This window comes from Myotis nattereri (assembly GCF_964212035.1).
Source record: "Myotis nattereri genome assembly, chromosome: 2".
Taxonomy (NCBI): domain Eukaryota; kingdom Metazoa; phylum Chordata; class Mammalia; order Chiroptera; family Vespertilionidae; genus Myotis; species Myotis nattereri.
Window position 1 is genome coordinate 60,223,610 of NC_138076.1, and position 27,783 is coordinate 60,251,392.

A 27,783-nucleotide genomic window follows, 5' to 3' on the forward strand; every position below is an offset into this window, starting at 1 on the left:
TATAGATAGATCATAAATTATTTCTTTTTTTAAAAAAATATTTTTATGGATTTCAGAAAAGAAGGGAGAGGGAGAGAGAGATAGAAACATCACTGATGAGAGAGAATTATTGATCAGCTGCCTCTTGCATGCCTCCCACTGGGGATCAAGTCTGAGCCCTGGCCGGGAATCCTGGTTCACAGACCTACACACAACCACTGAGCCACACCAGCCAGGCAGTCATAAGTTATTTCTGGTGATAACTTCTTTTTATGGGCAATGCCCCTAATTTAAATTCTTTATGGGAGAGGCAAGATTCTTGTCAGTCCACACACAAGGTCTTGATTGGTAAATAGCAAACACCCAAAGAATCAGTAATATCATGGAGACAGCTATTCTAGCTGCAAACTCATGAATGCTCTTTTTGTGCACATGGTTTAGAATGTATTTTCAGTTGCATATAAATAAAGCAAGACCACCACCAATAGCATGTAAAGAGCTGATGACATATTTACTTCTTAATAACACTAATTCAGGTTGTGTCTTTATTTCACTTTATTCAGAACAAATCACATATCACTTTTTTTCCCTTTATTGATTAAGGTATTACATATGTGTCCTTACCCCTCACCCCCTCATGCCCTCACCCTCCTGGTGTCTGTGTCCATTGGTTAGGCTTATATGCATGCGTACAAGTCCTTTGGTTGATCTCTCTCCCTTACCCCTCCCCTCCCTTCCCTCTGAGGTTTGACGGTCTGATTAATGTGATACAAATCACATATCACTTTACTAGTGATTCCTTAACTTATTCGTTGAACAGGTTCTTCCAGAGAACCTTCTATGAGCCAACCTGAGTGATAATGTTGAACAAAACTGTGATGAATAAATGATGTTCCCTCCAGAGAAGGGCTCAAATATGCCAAAAGGGATTGCAAACAGATGGACACACATAATAGAAGCAACAAAATAGCTTTTTAAAAGGATGTGCAGTGAGCACAAAAGTAGCTATGTCTTTGCTCTGGAGCTTGAGTAGAGTGTAGGGTAGAGGGAAGAATTAAAGAATTCAAGAAGATATTTTTTGGGGGGCGGGGGGGGGGAGCTGGATTTTTAAGAGAGATAAAGTTTGCTAATCAGGAAGTTGAGGAAGTATGTTTTAAGAAAGGGACATTGAGCACAGAGTTGTGTAGTAACTTTGTGACCAGTAGTGAACACGTGCTCCGTGCAGGCCCTGGAAGTACATACAGGTTTTTTTTGTTGTTGTTTTTTTTTAAAATATATTTTATTGATTTTTTACAGAGAGGAAGGGAGAGAGATAGAGAGTTAGAAACATCGATGAGAGAGAAACATCGATCAGCCGCCTCCTGCACACCCCCTACTGGGGATGTGCCCGCAACCCAGTACATGGCCTTGACCGGAATCGAACCTGGGACCTTTCAGTCCACAGGCTGACGCTCTATTCACTGAGCCAAACCGGTATCGGCCAGGTTTTTTAGGGGGCGCTTGGAGACTGATGGGGAAATAAGACTGGAAAGACAGGCAATGGTGAGATGATGAAGAGCCTTCAGTGCTATGCCTTGGTCATTGAAGGATTTCAAGTAAGAGTGTGAGAAGACCAGATTTGTACTTGAAATAGAAAATTTTATTATCACAGTAACAGTCAATTTGTGGAACAGGTTGGTGGGTGTTGACAGCATTAGGAATAAAGTCACATTCTCAAGTTCGGAGAATTTTACAATGGAATATGTGAGAAGTGATTCATTTAATTTTTGCACAAACTTTTATAACGTGCATACTATTATTAGGCAGTGGTGATGAATAATGACAGCTCTTTTCTGCCATCTAACTATTTAGGAGGAGAAACCAACATGTACTCAAATAAATTAAAATATGGATATAAGGTGTGATTAGTACAATGATATAAGTATTAGCAGGCAGAGATAGCATGGGTACACAAATAGATTGAATGGTTCTGTCTTGAAAATTTTGTTTGGGTGAGAGGCCAAACTAGAACACGGAGAGGAACTGAGTTCAGGACTATGGGAGGCATGATCATTAGGATTTAGTGTTGACTGGATAGATATGTAAAGGAAGGGAGCGGGAGGCTTCAAGGTTTCGGATTTGGGGGGGCTGGATAAACAGAGGTAGAAAACACAGAAGGAAGATGAGAGTGGGGTACGGGATGGAAATGAGAAGAGTTTAAGAAACGTGCTTGAGATTTAATTAGAAAAATAGGTTAATTTTAAAAAAATGGAGGCATTTGAGTTGGTAGTGCAAATGTGGAGAAAATGAGCTTTGGCAGAGATTGAAAGTCAGAGGGGGATGTGCTGAGGAACACCCACATTTCAGGCAATGAGTGGATTAACATTAGGCCAGTAAACCAGACTGAAAAGGAATAATGGAGTATAAAGGGGCTTAAAAAGGCTTATTATGGTAGGTGACCAAGGTAGGAGAGAGCTGAAATAAGATCAACAATGGCCAGTGATATAGTGGGAAGGTCAAGAGACATAAAGACTAAAATCTTTTTTTTTTTTAGAAGGTGTTGAGTTGTTGTTTATTTAGCTTTTTGATTTTTTCCATAGCCATTTATCTCCTCTATGCCCTCTTCCATCTCTACCCACCCCCATGCCCTGCAATCACCACACTGTTGTCCATGTCAGTGAGTTCTTTCTCTCTTCTTTTTTCTTATTTGCTTAATCCTCCCCAACACCTTCCCTCCCCACCACTGAGAGCTGTCTGCCTGCTCTCTCTCTATGAGTCTGTAGACTAAAATCTATTAATGGGTTTGCTTTTATCAGTCATTGATGGTGATAGTGATGTTGACCAGAAGGACAAAAACAGTGGGTGAGTAGTTACTCGTATGTGCATTGTTTTTTGTGTGATGGAGGACACTATAAAGAAAAGATTTTTAACAAATTATAGTTCCTGCTAATATTTCTTCCCTTTCTGTTTCTCTTTCCCCACCTCCCTCCCTTCCACTCTCTCTAAGAAATCAATGGGAAAAAAATTCCCTCAGGTGAGGATTAACAACAACAACAACAAAAAAGACAATGGAATTGTAATAGAGGCCATAGAGGAATCCAGCTTTCCAGAAAATGCATTTTTTAAAACATATTTCCTGCACTTTTCTTGGCAATTTAAATACAAATATGCAACTTCAAAAGAAATGGCTATAGTTGATAATCAAAATAACAACAATGAAAACATTTCCAGTGTAATTTTTGTTAAATGCAGATGGAATAAATTAGCAGAAAGAAAAGGCATAAAGAAAAGACCTTATTTCTGTCTTTTTATTACTTACAGTATTAAAAAGTAAATCCCTTCCCTTATAATCTGTCTGTTCACAGTGTGGAACCTAAATTATTTCTCCTTAATAGAGCTGCAGAAGAATTCTTGTGCTTTTTAATGGCATCTTTAAAGCCTCAATTAACCTTGAGTATTCCCAACTAAAATTTATCTGTTTTTCTTTCTATAGACTTTTTCAAATAGTACAATCCCGGAAAATGCGGCAAGCAGTGGAAGGTTCAAACTTGACGTTCTGAAAAATAAAGCTAAGAGATCTTTAACTAGCTCCCTGGAGAATATCTTTTCAAGGGTAAGAGTACACTGAGACCCTTTTAATATCTGTGTTCTTTACTAGTAACTGCTTTGTTTCATTCTCAGTTGACTCACAGAAAAGTCCTTTTTTAAAAAACAACAAAAACTACCATGATAACTGTAATTTTGTTAACACAATTTAAATAATCTCTCAGGGTAAATTTCATTCTCAGATATAGATTTATTCTGGTTATTATAATATCTGAATTTCACTAATAGAGATTTATTAGTGAAGATATATCCTAAATAATAAAAGCCTAGGTGGCATGATGCCCTTGCACGACATCATCACAAGATGGCTGCCACAACAGGGCTGCCACAAGAGGGCCAGCAGGGGAGGGCAGTTGTGGGTGATCAGGCCTGCAGGGGAGGGCAGTTGTGGGTGATCAGGCCTGCAGGGGAGGGCAGTAGGGTGTGACCAGGCCTTCAGGGGAGGGCCATAGGGTGTGACCTGGCCAGCAGGGGAGGGCAGTTGGGGGCAAGATCAGGCTGGCAGGGGAGGGCAGTTGGGGGAGAGCAGGCCTGCAAGGGAGGGCAGTAGGGTGTGACCAGGTCGGCAGGGGAGGGCAGTTGGGGGAGAGCAGGCCTGTAGGGGAGGGCAATAGGGTGCAACCAGGCCTGCAGGGGAGGGCAGTTAGAGGTGACTAGGCCTTCAGGGGAGGGCAGTTGTGGGCAATCGGGCCAGTGGGGGAGGGCAGTTGTGGGCGATCGGGCCAGCAGGGGAGGGCAATTGGGGGTGATTGGGCTGGCAGGGGAGCAGTTAGGCATCAATCAGGCCGGCAGGGGAGCAGTTAGGGGGCGATCAAGCTGGCAGGCAGAAGCAGTTAGGGGCAATCAGGCAGGCAGGCAGGTGAGTGGTTAGGAGCCCTACGTGATCGGGCCTAAACTGGCAGTTGGACATCCCCCAAGGGGTTCCAGATTGGAGAGGGTGCAGGCCAGGCTGAGGGACACCCCCCCCCCCCCCCGTACATGAATTTTGTGCACCAGGCCTCTAGTCCTATATAATAAAAGCCTAATATGCTAAGTGTACTGTTGTTGGGGTCATTTGTTCAATCAATCAAAGGGTAATATGCTAATGATATGCTAAGGCCATTCAACCGCTCGCTGTGACGTGCACTGACCACCAGGGGGTAGACACTCCGACTGGTAGGTTAGCTTGCTGCTGGGGTCTGGATGATCAGGACTGGGCAAGACAGGCCGGATATGCCCTGGAGCCCTCCTGCGGTCCCTCCCTGGCTGGCAAACTTCCTGGGTCCCTCCCTGGCCCCAATCATGCACCCGTGGGGTCCCTTGGCCTGGCCTGTGCCCTCTCACAATCGAGGACCCCTCAGGGGATTTTGGAGAGCTGGTTTCGGCCCAATCCCACTGAACACAGGAGCTGCCCCCTGGTGGTCAGTGCACTCCCACAGGGGGAGTGTTGCTCTGCTAGAAGCCTGGCTCACAGCTGGCAAGCACAGTGGCGATGGCGGGAGCCTCTCCCACCTCTGCAGCAATGCTAAGGATGTCTGACTGCCAGCTTAGATCTGCTCCCCGTGGGGAGCGGGACTAAGCCATAAATTGGACATCCCACAAGTGCTCCCGACTGCGAGAGGGCACAGGCTGAGCTGAGGGACGTCCCCCCCTCCAGCCCCCCTGCTGAGTGCACTAATTTTGTGCACCAGGCCTCTAGTAAAGTTATAAAGAAATCCTTCTTTTGCTCATTTTAGGAGCTGATAGGAAATGCTGAAAATATTGAGTATAAGTGAACAGAAATTTATGTATTCCTTTTAGTAAATGTGGAGGAAGAATATAGTCTATTTAAAAATAAGCAAAGTGATTCCTATTCCCTTTCATTTTCTTCTTCCTGAACAATTCAGTCCTAATGCTGTTAGTGAGATCAACTAATAGCAGGTGTCTTGGGGTTGGAGGGCAGGGGAACCGCAATGGCTCAGAGCAGAGTGACAGTGCCTAGTGGGTGCTGTATGTGGGGTGGCCCAAGGCAGCATGTGGGAACCAGAGTGTGGTGAGGAGGGTGTCAACTTAGGAAGTTGCAGCCTGAGTTGATGAGGCCCAGTGCAGGGTGTCAGAGCCAGAGTGGAGAGGAGAAAGCACTCATGGTGCCTGATACAAGGAGTTAGAGTCTGTGCAGGGTGGGGATGACGACCATGCCTGGGGGTGGCACTCAGCATGGGTGTTGGAACTTGAATAGGATGGGGAGAGTGTCTGTGAGGTGGCAGTTGTGGAGACCAATTGCACAGAGGGGATATAATGTATTAAGATAGTGGGATGTTGGGAGAAAGGAATTACAAATATACAAAGGGAGGAAATTATAATGAATTCTGTGTTGTTGGATTCAACTCAGAAGTAACAGCATGGAATCTTGGTTATCTATCTATCTATCTATCTATCTATCTATGAATTATCTATCATCTATCTATATTTTTGAGGAATAGGATTTTATATATTACTAGAGGCCCGGTGCACAAAAATTTGTGCACTCTGGGGCGGGGGGGGGGGGGCGGGGGTCCCTCAGCCTGGCCTGTGCCCTCTCTCAGTCTGGGACCCCTTGGGGGATGACCACCTGCTGGCTTAGGCCTTCTCCTGGGGGATTGGGCCTAAGCTGGCAATCAGACATCCCTCTGGCAGCCCGGCAGCCCTCGGAGGATGTCCACTTGCCAGTGGGGAGCAGGCCTAAGCTGCAGTCGGACATCCTTAGTGCTGCTGAGGAGGCAGGAGAGGCTCCTACCACCACCACTGTACTGGCAGCCATCAGCCTGGCTTGTGGCTGAGCAGAGCTCCCCCATGTAAGAGCACACTGACCACCAGAGGGCAGCTCCTGCATTGAGCGTCTGCCCCCTGGTGGTCAGTGTGTGTCATAGTAACCAGTCATTCCCAGTCTTTCTGCTGTTAGGGTCAGTTTGCATATTACCCTTTTACTATATAGGATAGAGGCCTGGTGCACGGGTGGGGGCCAGCTGGTTTGCCCTGAAGGGTGTCCCGGATCAGGGTGGGGGTCCTGCTGGGGTGCCTGTCCAGCCTGGGTGAGGGGCTGATGGCTGTTTGCAGCTGGTCACACCCCCTTCAGGGTGGGGTTCCCCACTGGGGTGCCTGGCCAGCCTGGATGAGGGGCTGATGGCTCTTTTCAGGCTGGCCACACACCCTTTAGAGTGGGGGCCCCACTGGGGTGCCTGACCAGTCTGGGTGAGGGCCTGAGGGCCATTTTCAGGCTGGCTGGAGACTGAAGCTCCCAGCCTCTCCTTTTTTTCTTTTTCTTTTTATTCTGGGATTTATTTACCTTCTATAATTAAAACTTTGTTGCCATCACTGGAGCTAAGAACCGAGCTCCTGCTCGCTTCGGCTCTATGGCCACAGCCTGCTGAAAGCAGGTATCTGGGGTTTGTTTACCTTCTATAATTGAAACTTTGTTGCTTTTGGAGCTCAGAGCTGGGCTGCAGCAGGCAGAGAACCTTGGCTTCCTCCATCACTGGAGCAAGCAAGCCTCCTGCTCACTTCAGCTGCGTGGCTGCCGGCTGCCATCTTGGTTGGGTTAATTTGCATATCTCGCTGATTAGCCAATGGGAGGCATAGCGAAGGTACGGTCAATTACCATGTTTGTCTATTATTAGATAGGACTAGAGGCCCGGTGCACAAAAATTTGTGCACTCGGGGGGGCCCTCAGCCCGGCCTGTGCCCTCTAGCAGTCTGGGACCCCTTGGAGGATGTCCACCTGCTGGCTTATACCTGCTTCCTGGGAGATCGGGCCTAAGCTGGCAGTCAGACATTCCTCTGGCAGCCTGGGAGCCCTTGGGGGATGTCCACTTGCCAGCGGGGAGCAGGCCTAAGCTGCAGTCGGACATCCTTAGCGCTGCTGAGGAGGCGGGTGAGGCTCCCACCACCACCGCTGTGCTGGCAGCCGTCAGCCTGGCTTTTGGCTGAGCAGAGCTCCCCCTGTGGGAGCTCACTGACCACCAGGGGGGCAGCTTCTGCATTGAGCATCTGCCCCCTGGTAGTCAGTGTATGTCATAGTGACCAGTCATTTCCAGTCATTCTGCTGTTATGGTCAATTTGCATATTACCCTTTTATTATAGAGGATACATATAATATATGTATTGACATGTGTGTTTAAATGTGTACATATGGTCTCTGGCTCTGTCCACTGATAGGAGCTGGGACCAGCTTTTCTACAGATAATATCAGATAATGAATTAAGTCTTGCTGGGTGACAAATACCCAGATTTGGGTTTCTATATATCATTCTACAAGAGACAACCATGATCCTGGGAGAAATGGCTAGTTTCAGGACTGTAGGGAAAGTACAAGATAAGACCAGAGTATCTTGGTAATCTAACTAGTAAGGAAATGCTCAAAGAAAGATGCTGCTATGTCATAAAGACATAAAAACCATAAAGGGCTCCCACTGGTGACACCTGAGACAATATGAGCATCAAAATGAATGATAGCAACAGATGAATCTATTGCATAACATAGGAAACCATGAGTCTATTCTGACATGAAAAATAAATGAATACATTAAGAGTTTGAACAGGATTTAATTAATACTTACTGTTTACAAAGAGGAAAATAGTAAGTTTAAAATGGAGTAATGAAATTGAATATCATCAGCAACGGGACATCTGATACAAAGAATACTTTGGTGGTATTTCTGCTAAAGGGGCAGAACCTGAACCTGATCATGAAGAAATATCAACAAACTCAAGTTATCCTCTACTACAGGCTTGGTGCACGGATTTGTGCACCAGTGGGGTCCCTTGGCCTTGCCTGCGGGGATTGGGCTGAAACCGGCTCTCTGACACCCCCAGATTTGGAGAGGGCGCAGGCCAGGCTGAGGGACCCCACTGGTGCACAATTGGGGCTGGGGAAAGACCACAGGAGGTTGGCCAACTGGGGAGGAACTGCAGGAGGGCTCCAGGGCATGTCCGGCCCCTCTTGCTCAGTCCCAGCAAGCTAACCTACTGGTCGGAGAGTCTGCCCCTGGTGGTCAGTGCACATCATAGCGACTGGTCAAATGGTTGAACGAATGGTCAGACACTTAGCATATTAGGCTTTTATTATATAGGATAATCCACAAAATAATCAGTAGCCTGTTACCTTCAAGAGTGACAAGGTCAAGAAAGTGCAATAGCATTAGGACATTGTAACTTCTGATATATAGTGCTCTTATTTTTTTATTTTGCTAGAAATCAAAATACTTCTATAGGTATTTTTCTTAATGGTTGAGATTCTTCTAAGTCTATCAAAAGCAAGTATGCAGCTTTCAGCGCTATTATTTTATCACCAGACACAGAATCTAGAATAAGAGTATCTAAGGAGATTACTCAGAAGTGTGTTCATGCAACTTTTTCTTAAAACTTTTACTACCTTATTTTCTTCAAAGTGTATTAATTAGCTATGTTCTTTCTTGTTCCTCCCTCCCCCTCCCTCCTTTCCTTCCTTCCTTCCCGCCCTCCCTCCCTCCCCTCCTTCTCTTTCCTCCCTTCCTCCTCTCTTTCCCCTGTCTCCCATGGTGTGTTGGTGAGAATTTTAATAGGAAGTCCATTTAGATAGATGGTCAGGGGATGTTCATTCAAGACCTGCCCCTAGCAGATTTTATATTTTAATTTTTGGGAAAATTACTTACCTTCTCTAAGCTATAGTTTCCTCATTTATGAAACAGGCATACTACTATCAGCTTACCTCACATTACTGTGAGGATGAACTGTCAGTATATTAGGAAAGTATCACATTATAGATATGAAGTGGTCCAAACAGTGGGAGCTCTGAAACGTTGCTATTTACCAAATGACAAAAGGATATGTAGAGTTCCTCTCTTAATCCAGCTAGTACTTCGGCATTCTGCACAATACCTGCACCGCTGTCTTTGAAGTGCCACTTCGTAGCTTTGAATGACGGTAATGACACTTTAAGCAAGAGCACAGCCAGTCTGTTTTGATCAAGGTGGATACTGTAGCTTTTACGTCACAAATGCCGCCAAGTGCCATAAATTACGTGACCAAACAAGGTCTTGCCTGCACCATGTGCAGCAGAATGGACTTACTGGGAAGGTTGGCAGCCACCCATGTTGTATCAAAGGTTACAATAGAAAAGGGGTTTTGTGTACTAAAATTTGTCTGTTTTGTTTTTCCTCTTTGAATAAAAAGTAGAAAATTGACACTTCAGACTTAAAGTTTGACTCATAATTACTGTCATTTTTAAATGTAAAAGTATTTTATTTAATTGACTGTAATTGTTTATGAAATAGGATACATTTTTAAATAGCTGAGAAGCTCAGATCCCTGACAATCAAAAAGTGGGTCCAAGGGAAAAGGCTTGACACATGTATTACCAAATCACAGTATAGTAAAACTGAAACAGCTGTCTGTTCAGAGGTGAAAAGACAGTCTTGTGTTTGGATTGTTTGTTGCTTTTTCTCAAGTTGAAGTTTACCAAAAGAGAATATTTATTAATATATTTATTAATATACATACTTCTAAAAAAGGACTATAAATTAAAGTGTGAGTCATTGGAAAACAGTCCTCATTTCATGCTTTCTTCAGAGTAATATCCATTGTCCTTACTTGTTGAAAATGTGTGAATAATTAAAACAATAAGTAAGTTTTCTTTCTTTTTTTTTAAACCTGGGTTGCAGTTTCCAACTCCGGCCTCAGTTGGGGCATGGAGGCAACCAATATATGTGTTGTTGATGTTTCACGTTGATGTTTTTCTCTCTCTCTCTTTCTCCCCGCCTTCCCCGCATCCCTTTCTCCCTCCCTTCCACTCTCTTTAAAAAGCAATGGAAAAAAATATACTCGGGTGAGGATTAATAAAAAACAAAACAAAACAAAAAAAAAAAGAATTATCAGGTCCAAACCAAATGTCAATAGTGCCAAGATTTAAAAACTCTGATCTCAGGCATTTGGTCAAGAACATGATAGGAATGTACTGATTGGGTGAAGTACTTGCTTGAAAAAAAAGTGTCTTTAAATTCTTCAGGGAGTATTATAATTGAACCTGATGGACATATTCATCAGCTCTCATGTTCCTCATCCTATTACCTTTTTCTTGGAATATTAAAGGACATTAAAAACCAAAAAATAATAATGATAATAGAAGAAAAGCAACGTATTCAATTAGATGAAGAATAAAGAAACCCTTTGTAAGTATGATGGAAATAATTAGTGCTTAGATGAAAGTTTACAGCACTAAACGTCCATGTTAGAAAGAAGAAAGGTACAAATTTAATAATCTAAGTTTAAACCTTAAAAAGCTGGAAAAGCCATACAATGAAATATAGATAAAAAGAGATGAAGTACTAATACATGCTAGAAGATGGATGGACCCCCAACACCTCAGTAAGTTTTTTTTTGTACACACATATACATGCACACGCAATACATGGATAAAATACCTCTGTGAGTAAAATGTGTGATTTAAGTTGCTATTATAATAATGCAAATGGTTCAATACCCATCTTACTACTTTTACTATTGTGAGCAAATAACCTGTTTAAGATAACCAGGCAGGTTGGCATGTAAGCAGCAGCTAAAAAATTGCAGAAAGTGACCTGGTCTTTATAATATTTACCTCTTGGCCACACACAATTACCCAGTCATTTATCATCCGCAAATATAGTTTATTATTGGAAGTGTGACATGTTATAGTATAGAACTGAAGAACTGAAATAACCTTGATCAGATTCTAGGCATTTGTGTTATTACACGTAACCAATGAAGGCTAGTTTTGTTTGTAATTCTACTTTTCACAAAGCTCTATCTTCAGGGAGGAGTATTGAGTAAGAGCTCAAGAGCTTCACTTTTAAATTGTGCTTCCTGGGTTCAAATTGATGCTTTGTCCTTTAACTAGCGATGTAAGCTTTGGCATCGTAATCATATCAGAGCTTCAGTCTCTTCATCTGTGAAGTTGAGCTAAAAACTACACCTCCCTCACATAATTTTTGTGAGGGATAAATGAGATAATGCAGTGTAAAATGCTTAATATAGTACATAGCACACGATAAGCATGCATCTCTTAATTTTATTGCTTGTGTAATTGTTAGAGAACCACCAGTAATATAACACTATAAGTAATATACATAGATAAGAATAAATATTGCTTGTATGAAACAAGATAGGATACCATAAATATAAAATAGTCAATTGAGAACAAGAAAGAACTCTTAAAACTTTCTGATAATAGACATAAAAAGAAAAGGTCAAAGTCTAGGAAGCTAGAGTTAAAAAAAATCTTCAAGAAAGTAAAGCAAAATGGCAAAGAGATGGAAAATAGGAGAACAGGGTAAAAAGTCAAAAGATTAGTCTGAAGATCCAATAGCCAAATGGTAGGAGTTTCAGAAAGGGAAAGTGCATGCAGAAATTTTCAAAGAAATCATTTCAGAAATTTCCCAGAGCTAATGGGCATGTTTCCGGACTTAATGGGCTCAGAATATGTACAATAGAACGACTGAATAAAGCCATGCCAAGGCCCATGGTTGTGAAACTTCAGAACGCCCAAGGGTAAACTTAGAATCAGTTCCAGAGAGAGATAGCAGGCCATACAAAGGCTCCGTCACAATGGCATTAGTCTTCGGTGCCAGAAGGCACTTGAGCAATGCTTGCATTGTGAAGGAACGTTTGTAACCAAAATTATATATCCAGCCGAACTGTTAATGAAATATAAGCGTAGAATAATGACATTTACAGACATGTAAGTTAAAAAAACTATTTCCCAGTCTCCCTTTTTCAGAAAGCACTTGGTCTAGGTGCTCTACCAAAATGCAGAAGGAAACTGAGAAAGAGGAAGACCTGGATCACGGAAACAGAAATTCCAACATAGGGCAGCATTAAAAGATATCTCTAGGTTCATAGTGAGGGAAAATACTGGGCAGATCTGTTTAGCAAGCCTACATTGCAGCCAGTCCAGACTGGGTCAGGAGACAGAGGCCTTCATAATGGGTAACTCAAATGAAAAGAAAAAAATGTAATTCATAGATTTTGGGTTGTTTGACCCTACTGAGATCTGTTGGTGACTTCTGTAATACACCAGTGATCGCTAACTCTTTGAAAAACAGACTGCACAAGTTATAAGTTGTAGTAAGAGTCAAATATATAGCTCAGCTGCAAACACTATTTACAAAGTCATAATAATCTAATCCAGTGGTTCTCAACCTGTGGGTCGCGAACAACGAAAATACATCCTGCATATCAGATATTTACATTACGATTCATAACAGTAGCAAAATTACAGTTACGAAGTAGCAACAAAAATAATTTTATGGTTGGGGTTCACCACAACATGAGGAACTGTATTAAAGGGTCGCGGCATTAGGAATGTTGAGAACCACTGAATCACACATTATTGTTTTAACTGAAACCTGTGATATAACTATTAAGAGAAGAGGGAAAGAGGGAGTGTGTTTAGGAGTGGGTAATGAAGTAAGAATACTAAAGTCTCATCTTCCGAAGGAGGAAGTGAATAAATAGTGCCTAAAGCGGAAAGCTTAGGAATAGTAATATAAGTTGAATACCAGAAGCAAGTATTTGAATGCACTTTCAAGTATTTGCTTTTGGAGAATGGGATTCAGTGTGTGAGAGAGGGGGGCGGGATGGTGACTGTCACTTCTCGTTTTGAGCTTGGTAGCACCATTTGGCTTTTGAAATTTTGTGCAGATATTAATTTGATTAAAAATTCAAATGAAATTTAACACTCTTCCCTCCAAAAATTAAACCCAGGAAAGTATGGCCACAAAACATTAAAACTATAAACTGCTGTACAAATATCATGTGTTTTTTATTTTGCAGAGTTTGTATCACATGGTTTGTATTTCTAGTTACTCTTTTTAGAGCTTTTCCATGGGTTTGGTGTTACATGGAATGCCTCAGTCTGTGGTGTGTCTCTTAAGACCTTCTGTATGATATGGTGCCCAGCCTGCCCTTCCATCCTCTTTCCTTCAAAAGTTGGCTTCAGTTTCTTCCTGTATGAAGTGAGGGAAATACAGGGTGGGACAAAAGTAGGTTTACAGTTGTTTGTATGGGAAGTAATACAATAATTAATAAGTAATAATACAAGAATAAACTCTTTCCCATACTCACAACTGTAAACCTACTTTTGCCCCACCCTGTATATAAGATGATCTCTTAGGTTCCTCTTTCTTAGACCATCTATGAGATCTACACCAAAGGTATGTGAAAAGAAAAATAAGATCCAATATTCACCAATATTGAAGCGGACTGTTATTTAGTCTTTTTAGAGAGTAATCCTTTATTGAAGTTGTTTTGGATTATGGAATAATGAATGAAGCTCAAATCCATACATTTTAGGATGCAGTTTTCTCTTCTTAAAATGTGTCTGTTATAATCCTGCAATGTGAATTATGATGTTTGCTGCTTGGTCGTAGGAAGGTTGTATGTATTAAACCATGTGGTGGTTAGATGTGCTATGCCTTCCAGTTTGTGTTTATCTACATGACACACAAAGTTAATGGGACTCTCTCACACTGATTGTGGGGATGAAAAATGTTTTAATCTTGTAACCAAAATGACTCCAAAAAGCTTGGTCTGATATCTAGTCATCTAAAGGCTGAGTTAAGAATATTGGAAATAGATAGTGAATAGTTCTATTTACTGTGCTGCAATGGCTCTTAATACTGCCAAGAAATTGAGTGAACCACAAAAGGGATCAATTTAATGCTAACGTAAAGAGCCAACTGCTTTTTATAGTAGTTTTAAAGTAAAAATTCAGACCATCTGAATGCTTTAACTTTATTCTCTTCACTTAGGGAGCTAACAGAATGAGAGGGCGGCTTGGAAGTATGGACAGCTTTGAACGGGCAAACAGTCTTGCTTCAGAGAAGGTAGGCAAGCGGACAAGCCCCTCCCCCCCTTTTTTTAACCACTAATTGGGACTTGGCACAAACCAACACTGATATGGTAATTTGTGTGCTTAGTTATTTTGTTCTGAGTCATTTATGATTTCAGAAAATATATTTGAGGCTTTATTGTTTTAAATAAGAATATTCTGGATATGAGCATGTTGCTCTTTACTCAGCTGAAGCTTTCTCATGTGAGACAGAACATACCCCTTGCAGACTAACTCTGCTCTATCAGGCCGCTTACTATTCGGAGCTAGTATGAGGACAGTATTTGAGCAGCCATTACCCCAAAGCCATAGAAGAATGAGCCATGGAATTACTGCACTTGTGCTGTGCTCTTGTTATCTTTTGTTTTCTCTCCATGTTACCCCCCTCCATTTTTATCCATTTTAACTGCAACATTATGCTCTTTATCTCATAGACAATTCTCAGTAGGATTGGTTTCCTGTTTCCTGTATCATGCAACATGGAACCTGAGGCATATGCAACCTATTTATTAATGAAAAAATATTAAAATATTTTTTTATTAAACTTTCTGTTGATAAAATTGAGGACTTGGTTCAGCTGTGAGTCTTTTAGCCCTAACTCATGTTTATTAAGCTAAGCATTTCTACAGCGGTGATTGTTCTGGAGAGTATAAACAGCATACCTATCTAAATTGAAAGATTTATGAAGTCTACACATGCAATATGAGATGCATTCCAGCATAACTCACTTCTCATTCATTTCCTGTTTTTCATGTCTTTTAAAAAATGTACTATCAGGGGACATGTAGTTGGATAGAAACATTCATGGTGAAGGAAGACACTTAACAGGCTCTATTTTATTTCCCTGAAGGCTCTGCCACCAGACTTGGACACTTAAACGTTGTGATATTGTTTTGAGAGTACAGGAAGCATGCAACTGACATGTCACGGAAATCAGTAGATACGTAAACGCAGACTCCACCCTTTTTTTTGTCATGATCTCTTTTCATCTTTCTGGCAACAATGAGAGTTGCTACAGCATTTTACCACAAAGCGTTAGGGAAAAGAATACCTTTTCTTATCATCCCTTTCACTTTCTGGCCCATCTTTACTGGTGCTGCTATCAGAAGAAATGGGTTGTGGGGATACTGATTAGCCTTCAGCATGGATCAAATGAAAAAAAACAAAACCCCACCAGCTTTGTGTTGACCCAGGAGGAAGAAGAGGTGCCCTGTCCTTTCTGAGCTCTGTGTGGACAGGTCTGCCATGATCTCTGGGGGAAAGAAAGACCTCACTTCTGCTTGCTTCGCAGGACTACTCACCCGGAGACTCTCCGCCAGGGACGCCCCCGGCCTCCCCACAGGCCTCAGGTTGGCAGACGTTCCCTGAAGAGGATTCTGACTCCCCACAGTTTCGAAGACGGGCACACACGTTCAGCCACCCGCCGTCAATCACCAAGAGAAAGCTGAATTTGCAGGATGGGAGGGCTCATGGGATGCGCTCCCCTCTCCTGAGGCAGAGCTCCAGCGAACAGTGCAGGTGAGTCCAGACCTCTCTCTGCAGTGGGAAGTAGCTCCTCCCGACCTGTTTTGATCACGGTGGAGTCAAGATTTGTTGTGACGTCGTGCTGTAGCCTACCTGTAGTTTTTAGAAAGATCATCAAAATTAATTGAATGATAAAGACCTTAGTTACTAGGTGAAACAAGGCAAGATTGAAGGCATACCCAGAGAGCTGAGTTAAAGCATTTTGGCTGGAAACTTTTTTCCCCCAGAAAAACAGAGGAAGCAAGATATTACACATGTGGTTTCGCCTGAATAACCTGCTGACAGGACATGTTATCAGTGTCTTCTTGATCACTTAATGAAACAAAGTCAGCAAATTCATAAAACAACAGAGCAGCAGAACTCTCTTGGGGGCCTACAGTAAAATACCAGGGTTCAAAAAAATCACCGAAATTACCTTCATGCATGAGACAAAAAGTAACTATATTTTATTTCATAATAAATTAAAGCCAAATAAGAAAATTGTTAAAAATTTTATCTTGAATAACATGATGTCTATAAAGAATACACACAGCCTAGTCGACAGGAAGTAGCCGTAGGAATTACTTTACATGGTTATTTAAAAACATAACTCAGCCAAATTGTTGGCATTTGATAAGAAATAATAACGGGGGTAAATCTGGAGTAGTAGAACTTTTATATGTCTTACTGTGTAATACAAATCAGAATTTATATCCTAGAGCTAATTTTGTTTTTCTTCTTTCCCTGTGAGTTTGATATGGGAAACATGGTCTGGTAGAGATCCCAGTTGAAGAAAACAAAAACACAAATCAGAATGCTAAATGAAAAGAGGTTAAATTTTACATTGTTATCAAGATTTTTTTTATGATCACTTTATCTATATTTTCAGGAAAAATTATTTTTAAGAATTTAAAATATTATTTTAAACTAGAAATGATATCTATTCTTCCCTATGCTTTCTACATTTTATAATGTATAAGCTCAGATAATTTCTATCAATATAAAAAGATGCTGTTTGTATTGTTGTAAAAACATGCTAGGAAAAGAATCTTCTAAAAATAAAAAGACCTATGCTGGCGATTTAAGGCTTCGTATGAAACCGTGGCTGTAGGAAAGAATATGGACATAAATGTTTGTGAGGCCAAAGATACGATAATTCCAGCAGCCAAACATGTTGTCCTTAAATTGTTAGAAGAATTTATGTCTTTAAAATAGTGAAGTCTTTGAACTACTGATAATCGTTTTTTCCTTCTGGAACTTGTTTCCTGTAATTTTTTGTGCTTTCCTATTTTTTTTCCCCCTTAAAGTATCTTTTGCATGTAAAAACAAACACTGTTTGTCCTAAAATTGTTAAGAAACTGTTAGTAGAGACAAACACAGGAGGAATTCAATTTGTGAAAGGGTGAAACAAGGTCATACTTTTAAATAGAGAGAACTGCATGTCCCCTGACCCCTACCATAAGATCCAGCCCTGAGCCTTTAAAGGATAGATTACATGAATAACACGAACTTGTTTATATACTTTTTCATAGTGAATGAAGACTTTGCCAAAATATAAATTAAGATCAATCTGCTGTGTTTTCTGTACTCAGCATTCTTCCATCTGCTCGGCGCATGCACAAGGAGAGTAACTCTTCCTCCAGCCTTCCAAGTCTGCACACTTCCTTCTCTGCCCCTTCCTTCACTGCCCCCTCTTTCCTGAAAGGCTTTTACCAGAATTCAGGTAGACTGTCCCCACAGTATGAAAATGAAATCAGGTGAGATCAGTGTCCTCTGTTTGCAAAGCAACATTTTCCACAGTGTGATATACTGATGCGTTACTAAAGAGTGGCTAATTTTGGAGTGACTTTTATGCATCCTTATGTTGTGCTTGTTCTAATCTATTTCTAATATATTGGTTTTTCATTCCACTTAATTTTATTAAGAAAAATTCTACAACCAGCATTTTGAAACTTTTATTTTTTTATTTTTTATTTTTTTATTGCTTAAAGTATTACAAAGAGTATTACATATGTCTCCTTTTTTCCCCCCGCCCTTGACAATCCCCTGGCCTCCCCTACCCCCCAGTGTCTTATGTCCATTGGTTATGCTTATATGCATGCATACAAGTCCTTTGGTTGATCTCTTACCCGCCCCCCTCCTGCCCTCCTACCCTCCCCGGCCTTCCTGCTGTAGTTTGACAGTCTGTTCGAGGCAGCTCTGCCTCTGTATCTATTTTTGTTCATAAGTTTATAATGGTCTTTATTATCCAGAAATGAGTGACATCATGTGGTATTTTTCCTTCATTGACTGGCTTATTTCACTTAGCATAATGCTCTCCAGTTCCATCCATGCTGTTGCAAATGGTAAGAGTTCCTTCCTTTTTAGAGCAGCATAGTATTCCATCGTGTAGATGTACCACAGTTTTCTAATCCATTCATCTACAGATGGGCACTTAGGCTGTTTCCAGATCTTAGCTATGGTGAATTGTGCTGCTATGAACATAGGGGTGCATATATCCTTTCTGATTGGTGTTTCTGGTTTCCTGGGATATATTCCTAGAAGTGGGATCACAGGGTCAAATGGGAGTTCCATTTGTAGTTTTTTGAGGAAACTCCATACTGTCAACATGGTAATCTTTTAAAATTATTATTATTTTTATACTGTTTGTATGTGTCTTTGCCTTGGGCCCCAAAATCTAAGCTTCGTTCTCGTTTGGAACAAGACTTAGTGCTAACACATGCTAAGCGAGCCTCCCCAGTTCTTGCCTTTTTTTTTCTTTTTTCTTCTTAGCCTCTCTGGACATATCTTATGGAATCCAAAAGCCACTGATTTAAACCATTTTACTAAAGTGATGGATATAATATATCTTTACTTTTAAGTATATAGGATATTTCCTAGGCATTTCTTTGATTTTTCAGTGACAAGGACTCACTTCTCTGAATCTCAGTGTAAATCACATAATGGGTACAGCATCATGTTGACAGCAACACTCTCATGAAAGATCTCTTGAATTTTGTAGACATTTGAGTTTGTTTGGTTACCAATATTGAAAATGAAGAGCCTTTAAGTTTTGTTCTTTGCTCTTATAGCGACACAAAATTAGATGTAGTGATTTTGGAAAACTGGCTTTTAAAGAAATCTGAAATTATGAACTCTTACTGATCATTCATATTCTTAGTGGGATGTTCCTCCCTTTGGAAAGAGGTGGTTAAGTTGGGAAGTCTTCTAAGGGGATCGCTGTTGGCTTAGAAGTTTATCAGATTGATTCATTCCTGTTTTTATGCATGGCTTGGAGCATTCATTTGTATTGTTATATAGTATTCCATTTAATACACCACAACTTATCCATTCTCTTAATGGGACATTTGAGTTGTTTTGAGTAGTTTGATAATTGGCAATTCTTGCACTCAAGGAGTGGAATACATGCTATCAGCCAGCCTGGGTGCTGCTAAAATCTTCTGTGTGCTTTTGGCTTCCTTTTCTTTAGATTTAGGAAATCCTCAAAGTTAACATATATACCCTCAGTAATTAGTTAAATTAGACTCTTCCTTAAATTATCTCTACCTTTTGTCCATGTGTGCCAATATTTTTCACTCCAATAAAGATTACTAATATTGGATTAATGAACTTTTGAATCTGAACTTTTCTCTGAATTAGTACATGTTCAAGCATTGAATTTCTAGTGAAGAAGTTGATGAAGAATTGATCTTAAAAGGCTTTTTTTTTTTTTTTAAGGGAAAACCTTAGGGGAGAAATTTTAAAAGAAGTTAGCCATAAAATACAATATAATATATATGTAGAATATGTAATGAATTTAGAGAACCAAGAATGTGCACACTTAAAAATATCAGTTTGCCTTATCTCTATAGTACCACCTACTAATAAGAATACTACACTTCCAGTGAACTCTATTTGCAGTTTTTTATTGTTATATTACTTAAAGTAAGCATTTGGGGAATCACAGTTTCCTTCCAGAAACAAAACCAGGCCTGAAAGTGACAATGAAGCTAGCCATTAAGAAGGTCAAAGGTTAGCTGTGAATAGGATGTTCTAGAGTACAAAATCAGTGACTTTTAAAAGATTATTTATAGTGCTTAATGTAAGGTTATACGTTTATCTTGAGTAGTTTCTTCTTAGATGTGTATACAAGGTGTCCCCCACCCCAAAATGTATACACACTTTAACAGCTGATAGCTTAATTTTGAAAATGAAATGTATTTTAATAAACACTGCCTTTGTAATTATTCAAAGTATGTATATACATTTTTTGAACACCTTGTATTATTCTTTCTCATAGCTTCCTTTAGCTCTCTAATTTCATTTTAGTAGAAGGATATTGCAGTCCAGAAGGCAATTATATGTTCATTTTGCATTGGAAAATGTCACCTTTTTGCTGCTATCTTATTTGAAGTGCTCTGTTTAAACATGAAGAGAACTTATAAATTTGTATAATCAGCCCTGACTGGTTTGGCTCAGTGGATAGAGCATCGGCCTGCGGACTCAAGGGTCCCAGGTTCGATTCCGGTCAAGGGCATGTACCTTGGTTGTGGACATATACCCAGTAGGGGGTGTGCAGGAGGCAGCTGATCGATGTTTCTCTATCTTTGATGTTTCTAACTCTCTATCCCTCTCCCTTCCTCTCTGTAAAAAATCAATAAAATATATTTAAAAAAACAAACAAAACAAACAAACAAACAAAAATTTGTAGAATCATTAAACATTTTGCTATTTTTTTTTGTACTTTGTAATGTTTTCTTGGCTTTGAAAAATTCTAAAAATCAGAAAGCACTTTCTATACTTTTGTATGCTTTTTAGTAATTTGTATGCATGGAATCAATAGGCTAAAAAGACACTTAAATTTTTTTCATTAAAGTATTTTTACTGGTATTAAAATATAACTATATAGCTCATTAGAGTGAACATTCCGTGTAACCACTGCCTGGTCACTGCCAGCAGCCTTGCAGCTCCTCTCTTTTTCCACCCAACCAGCATGCCTATCCTGACCTCAAATACCATAGCTTAGTTTTGCCTGGTTTTGAACTTTATTTAAATAGAACAATACAGTATAAATTCTTTTATATGTGGCTTCTTTCATGAACATTAGTTTGTGACATTTATTCCTGATTTTATGTGCACTTTAGTTTATTCATATATATTGCTGTATAGTATTCCATTTAATGCTAGGTTTATCCACTCTTTTACAGATGGACATGTGGGTTATTTTTATTTATTTATTTATTTATTTACTAGCGGCCCAATGCATGAAATTCGTGCAAGAGTAGGCCTTCCTTCCCCTGGCTGCCGGCACCGGCTTCCCTCTGGCACCCAGGACCCGGGCTTCCCTCTGGCTGCCAGCAGGCACCCGGGACCCAGGCTTCCCTTGCAGCCCCAGCTTCGTCAGGAAGGTTGTCTGGAAGGATGTCCAGAAGGATGTCCGGTCTAATTAGCATATTATGCTTTTATTATTATAGATTTTGCTTTTAAAGAGTAATGTCCTTGATATTATTGTTTATGTCTTTAGCTGATTTCTATGTATTATTGATGACACAGTAATAAAGCTGTCAGACAAAATTAACTTTTAATAGGTTTATTTCAATGAATAAGTCACTTAGACATAAATTGACTAGTTACAATTTTGAAGAGAGTGTTTTTAAATTTGTATTTGGAAATAATACCAAGTTTACAGGAAAGTTGCAAAAATATATGGAGGACTTCTGCTTACTCTTTACCCAGATTCATCAGCCTTTAATATTTGCCCCACTTGCTTTATCATTCTCTCTGTTCATTTACATAGGAATATATACATGCATACATATAGGCATTTTAAAATTCTAACCCATTTGTGAATAGGTTGCATACATCATGTCCCTTTACTTGAAATAGTTTAGTGTGTACCAGTATTTCCTATGAAGGAGGAGAGTCAGGAGTGTGTTTTTAATCCATTTTTAATCCACTGACTTCAGAACTCTACATCTCTCATCATCACTACTTTCAGAGAGAACATCCTACTGACACAGTTACCATGACATCTGGAACTACTCAGAATATTGAGGGGAGGAGGTTCATAATACTATGAATTGCAGTTTCCTTTTCACTTGGGTATATCTTACTGGTTTTATAGAGTGGGTCTCTAAATATGCATCAAGTGAGGGAGAGAATAGGTTAGCATATAGATTAACAAATACTACTTTTTAGAAGGCATATTAATTTGAAATTTGAAATTCAGATTAGGCATCCTTTTCTAGGACCACTATTTGAATTATTAAAAAGATGTCAGGTTACTGAGAAAAAGGAGCCAAGATATTTTTAATGTCATGATTTATTGATTAGTAGGGTCACTTGTACAGCATTAAAAAGGTAAAGGAAAGGGAATAAGTGTATGCTTTGAATACCTCACTTCAAATTAATTTTTTAAAGTTTAATTTTATTTCATTGTTTAGTAGCTAAACTATAATTGTCTATGATGATACAGAATATTTATACACTACCCATTTATCAAATGTGTAATATGTTTTCTAACAACAGGCATCTTATCACTCCTTATTGCTTCTCAGCTTTTAAGACTATAATTAAAAATTATTCATATTGAAGTTCATTTGTCAAAAGTAAAATGATAGTCATTTCTATTTACTTATAAATCTTCAATGATAAAGTAAGATTTTGTTGATGAAGTACTTTGTTAGACAGTTTTGGTTCTCTGTAGTTCTCTCGTATTTACTGACAAAAATAGTATAATCATTCATTGTGGTTCATTATTGAAATAATATTATTTATGCATTATTAACTTATGGGAATGCCTTTTTATTCTAAATACTGATTTTGGACATATGTCTCTTTCTTTGTGCTAATGTCATTCCTTGTTTTCCTGTTGAACTAGACAGGACACTGCTTCAGAATCAAGGTGATTAGAAGTCTAAATATTTTCATTTAAAAATTTTGTAAATTCTTCCAACTGAATATCAACATTAGTTTAAAAGCAGTTTTGGCTGTCTCCTGAATGCATGCCATCATTCTGGTGCTATGAGGGTTACACGGTAGAAAAAAATATGACACATTGTATAATCAAAGATCCCAGATGACCATAGGAAATCCTGTTTCTACTCTATTCCATGTTGAGATTTCCTTAAAACTGTGCTGTATCCTTCAAGCGAAGCCTAATTTTAATTTTGAATTATTAGAATTAGACATATAAATTCCTTATATGAACTAGTTTAGAGGTACATATATACATATAAGTAATTCATTCTAAATCCCAAGAAGATGCAGAAATAAGAAACCTACTCATTAAATTGACTCTGGTTTTGACCTGAAGAGGAATATTAATCTACTAGAGGCCTGGTGCATGAAATTTGTGTGGGGGGGCGGGGGGGCTCCTCAGCCCAGCCTGCACCCTCTCCAATCCGGGACCCCTTGAACATGCCTCTCACAATCCGGGACCGCTGGCTCCTAACTGCTCACCTGCCTGCCTGCCTGATCACCCCTAACTGTCCCCCTGCCAGCCTGATCACCCCTAACCACCTTTGCCTGCCTGCCTGATTGCCTCTAACTGCCCCCACCCCCCACCGGCCTGGTTGCCCCTTACTGCTCCCCCTTCTGCTGGCCTGGTCGCCCCCTCCTGCCCCCCCTGCTGGCGTGGTCTCCCTACGCAGCCTGCTGTTCAGTCGTTTGGTCGTCCCTCCCTAACCCCTTCTGCCAGCCTGGTCGTCCCTCACTAACCCCCTGCTGGCCTGGTCACCCCACGCAGCCTGCTGTTCGGTCGTCCGTCAGGTTGTTTCGGTTGTGACAGCCCCTAGATTTTTAAATATTAGGATTTCTGCCCATCTTAATTTCTGTCACGTTGGGTACTTTGATACACTGCTGAGGCCTCCAGACCTCCCACTGGTCTGGACACAGGAAAACACCTACTTCCTTAATGTGGAAGTCTGACCACATCGCTGATGACACTTCTTCCTCTTGAAAAGCATGCTTCCGTGGTAAGCATCCAGGGTCACTGCTGAACAAGTTAAATGGAAATGGGTACTCTTTGCCTTGTTCTAATGTCCATGCTTTGCTTATATTCCCAGCTCAGTGAAAGACAGACATGCCCATTTCCCTACTGGGGACCACTGACATTTAGGTTTCTTTCAAGTTGGAGTAAAAACATGGTATTAAAGACTGGGCTAGAATGAGATGTACAGGGAGAAAAATATTATCTCAAAAATTATTTTGGCCACATTAGAAAGATGAAAAGTAACTTTTTGTATACTTTTAATTGACCTTTACTTTTTTTTATGGTTGGCTATAAGACCATTTACATAATAACTCTTATCTGCTTTTAAAAGCCTAATGGAAATGTTAGTTTTACTTTTTGTCCTTTTAGGTTTTACAACAGCATATAATTTGATCTGTTTATTATCTTACATGTCATTTGGCCTATAATTTCCTTATTTTACATATGTTTAAATTAAGCTGTGGGAAAAATTAATGTCTTGCTTGCTATCATTTTCTTAATCCTAGGTTAAAAGGATGTAAGTAAATAAGCTACCCAGAGATACTTTCAATTCCAATGTAAAAATAAAATTTGCTTTTCAAATAAAATTTGCATTAAGTATAGAGTTTAGGAAATAAAACTTTTTGTTTTCCTCATTCTTTTTTTGTTTTGCACATCGTTCCACTGATTATCACTTTTGACTCATAACTCAGATGATGTATGTTGATTTCCATTAAAATAGTTCAATCTCAGTTGTTGTTGTTTTTTTAATTAGTAAAGATTTTCCGTGATGATAGATGGTTTACTCAATTGAAAGCCAGGACTTAGATAGACTATTAGTGCACCGGATGCGATTGTGACTTGAATTGGGCTATGGATCCTGTGCAAAAAAAGCTAAAGTTTCATTACTATTTTGTTCCACGCAGCCTTTCTTGGGATGTTTACAAAGAGAAAGCTTTCTTAGATTTCTGTTAAGTAGTTAGTATTACATTAATCAAGTTTTGTTTCTATCCTGAGTTGTAATACATTGTGATTTAGCTATAGATTTAAGCAATGTGTAGTCATTTATTTGGACCTTATGAAGCTAGTAGTTTTAGATGGGTGCTCGGAGTTGAAGGATGAGGGGCAGTTTGCTGCTCAGCAGAACAGCACCTTTGTACAGCAGATCCTGGCCTAAGAGTGCCTTTATGAAAAGTGTATCCGTGTTGTCCTGGTGGGAAATAAAACATGGCATCCTTCTTAAAGTTGAGTCCCTGTGAGTGGTCACTAAAATCCTCTCAATATCCAGTCAATTAATTATTATTAAATCTGGCAAGTGAGCATCAACAATTCTGTATTTAACATAAGCACCATCATGTTAATTTAATAGCTGAGGTGGTGAAGGCTCTAATTTCTTGGTCAAGGATATGTTACTAAAACATTATCTTGAAGCTCTGTGGGAGGGATGCTTCATATCATATCCATTGCTTTTGATCAAGGCTCCATCCAGAAGGGCTCAGAAATGCCTACCAGCCCTCATTGTGGTACACATATTTCCTCCCCTATGGCCCCTCATTTTGTTCATGGATTGTGGTGACTAGTAATAGGAAGAATATATAGAATACACCCATACAAAAATAGGTGGGAGTTCTCCACATTGTACTTCCTTCCTAGTTATTCATTTTTAATTTAATACATTTAAATAGAGGTAATGCTGGCACAGAATAAATTTCCAGAATATGTTTCTTGGGAAGCAGTTTTATAATGCACATGTTGATATTCCAAAATACAGAAAGAAAAGATTATATGAAAAATAAGGGAATGATTTTGTTTCATTATTTTTTTTAATATATTTTATTGAATTATTTTTTTTTTTTACAGAGAGGAAGGAAGAGTGATAGAGAGTTAGAAACATCAATGAGAGAGAAACATCAATGCACTGCCTCCTGCACAACCCCTACTGGGGATGTGCCCGCAACCAAGGTACATGCCCTTGACTGGAATCGAACCTGGAACCCTTCAGTCCCCAGGCTGATGCTCTATCCAGTGAGCCAAACCGGCTAGGGCTTGTTTGGTTATTTAAAAAAAAAAGTAAAGATAATTAATATATGTATATTCCACCATATTAATGTGTTTTTGATTTTTCCCTCCTAAGTAAAAATAAAAAAGTCTTTACATTTTGGAATGCAATGATTTTAACAGCAAAGAAAAGGAAATGAGACATTTACATAAGTGAATACCTAATACTACTCTGAAGTTATTAATCTGCTGAAATAAATGACATTTTTCCATTCAAATAAATGAAAAGAGAAATACTGACCAGATATTTTTCACCAGAAATACAGGGGATCCTTGGAGTTCTGACAGCTTTGGTTTTGAGATTTTATAGACCTTTTCTGAACTGATGCAAAAAGTGTTTACATTGGCAAGATAAATCACAGTACGTAAGTTTCTGGATTTCAGACTTCCTGAGTTTGAATTCTGGTTCCTCCACTTATTATCCACGGGACTGTGGGCAAGTTACTTAGCTTCTTTCTACCTCAGGTTTCTCACTAAAATGGAAATAGTAATAACACCTTCCCCATAGGTACTGTGAAAATGAAATGAGTTCATACCTGTAAAATGCTTAGAACAATACCTGGCACATAGTGTGTGCTTTTTGTATTAGTTTTATTATTACTACATGTTGTTTTGTTTTTATTTTCACTCAAAAAGTGGACATTGTGTTTGGCTACCTGCTAAATTTAATTAAAGGAGAAGTCAAAGTGAACACTAAAGTTACAAGTACAAAAACAACTCAAACAACCCATCTTTTATATATTAAAAGATATAATAATAGCACCCTCCCACCCCCACATTTTTCACCTCATCCCAGTGTAGCTTTTTATTTTCCTCCAAATTTGTTAGTGCTTTATTTCACTGCTACTACTCTTTTAAGAAGAGCATCAAATCTTGGGAGCTTGCGATGGCTACCATGAAATCCAAGGCTTCCCTTTGAAACACATCACTGGCTCACTTCCTATTGATCTCCAGATACCTTTTTTTAAAATCTTAATTGTTGAAAGTATTACATAGGTCCTCCTTTCCTCCTTTTAACCTCTTCCAGCCTGCTCCATCCTCCCCACCCCAGGCCCTCACTAACCCATTGTCCTTATCCAGGGGTTATGCATATATGCATACCAGTTCATTGGTTGATCTCTTCCCACCCACCCTCCCCTGCCTTCCCTCTGAGGTTCAACAGTCCCCAGTGTAGTTTTCAAGGTGGAATATAAGAATTTTCATGCATTATCTTTCACATGGTTTTGATTCTTGAAATTACCAGTTTAAGAATGTCAGATTGCTGACTACATGTACATCCGAGATTAAACTACTGTAAGTTGTCTCCATGCACTGACTGTTGAAACACTTATCTGGACCCTGGCTTCTGAATCCATATCTTCTTGCAGCTTATGCCTTATCTCAGCCACCAAGCTGCTTTTTCAGGATGTCGTTTTTTAGTACCAGATAAAGGTCAAATGGTCTGTTATGTAAGACCTTCCTTTCAGTATATTATTATCTTATATTTTGACTGCTAATTTTTGGCTTATTACTCGCTGTTGAATTCCAGACATGGGAGGACAATGGGTCATTGGCATTTCATTTGGATTGCAGGATTTAAAATTGTAGACGTTATGAAATTTTCAAATATGTAAGGTTAATGTAAAGCTACTTTATGTACTTGTTTTATAACATTCCTCCCCAAAGTCTGTATTTTATAGTAGTAAAACTGATATAGGTACTTCCAGTCTTATTTGTAGTACTTTCTAAACACTTGATATGTCATTAACAGTGAATCAGGAGGTTTTCAAAAGATGGTTTAATTCCAGCATTAAAATGTAAAAGTTTAAGAATCCTTTGATTTGGTTTACTCTAGTATTCTTTTGTAGAGCTACTAAGAGGTTAAGGT

At 39.6% G+C, this 27,783-nt stretch overlaps 1 protein-coding gene across 2 annotated transcripts in view; it reads left to right on the top strand.

Annotated features, from left to right (window-relative positions):
* TBC1D4 (TBC1 domain family member 4) overlaps positions 1-27,783 on the top strand; it is a 195,151-nt gene that overhangs the window by 141,537 nt on the left and 25,831 nt on the right. The window contains exons 8-12 of one of the 2 annotated variants that reach the window (XM_081084189.1): positions 3,452-3,571; positions 14,325-14,399; positions 15,696-15,922; positions 17,500-17,664; positions 22,767-22,790. In XM_081084189.1, coding sequence (XP_080940315.1) covers positions 3,452-3,571; positions 14,325-14,399; positions 15,696-15,922; positions 17,500-17,664; positions 22,767-22,790 — 611 coding nt within the window. The remainder of the gene's footprint in view (positions 1-3,451; positions 3,572-14,324; positions 14,400-15,695; positions 15,923-17,499; positions 17,665-22,766; positions 22,791-27,783) is intronic. The other variant, XM_081084190.1, reaches the window with a different exon arrangement.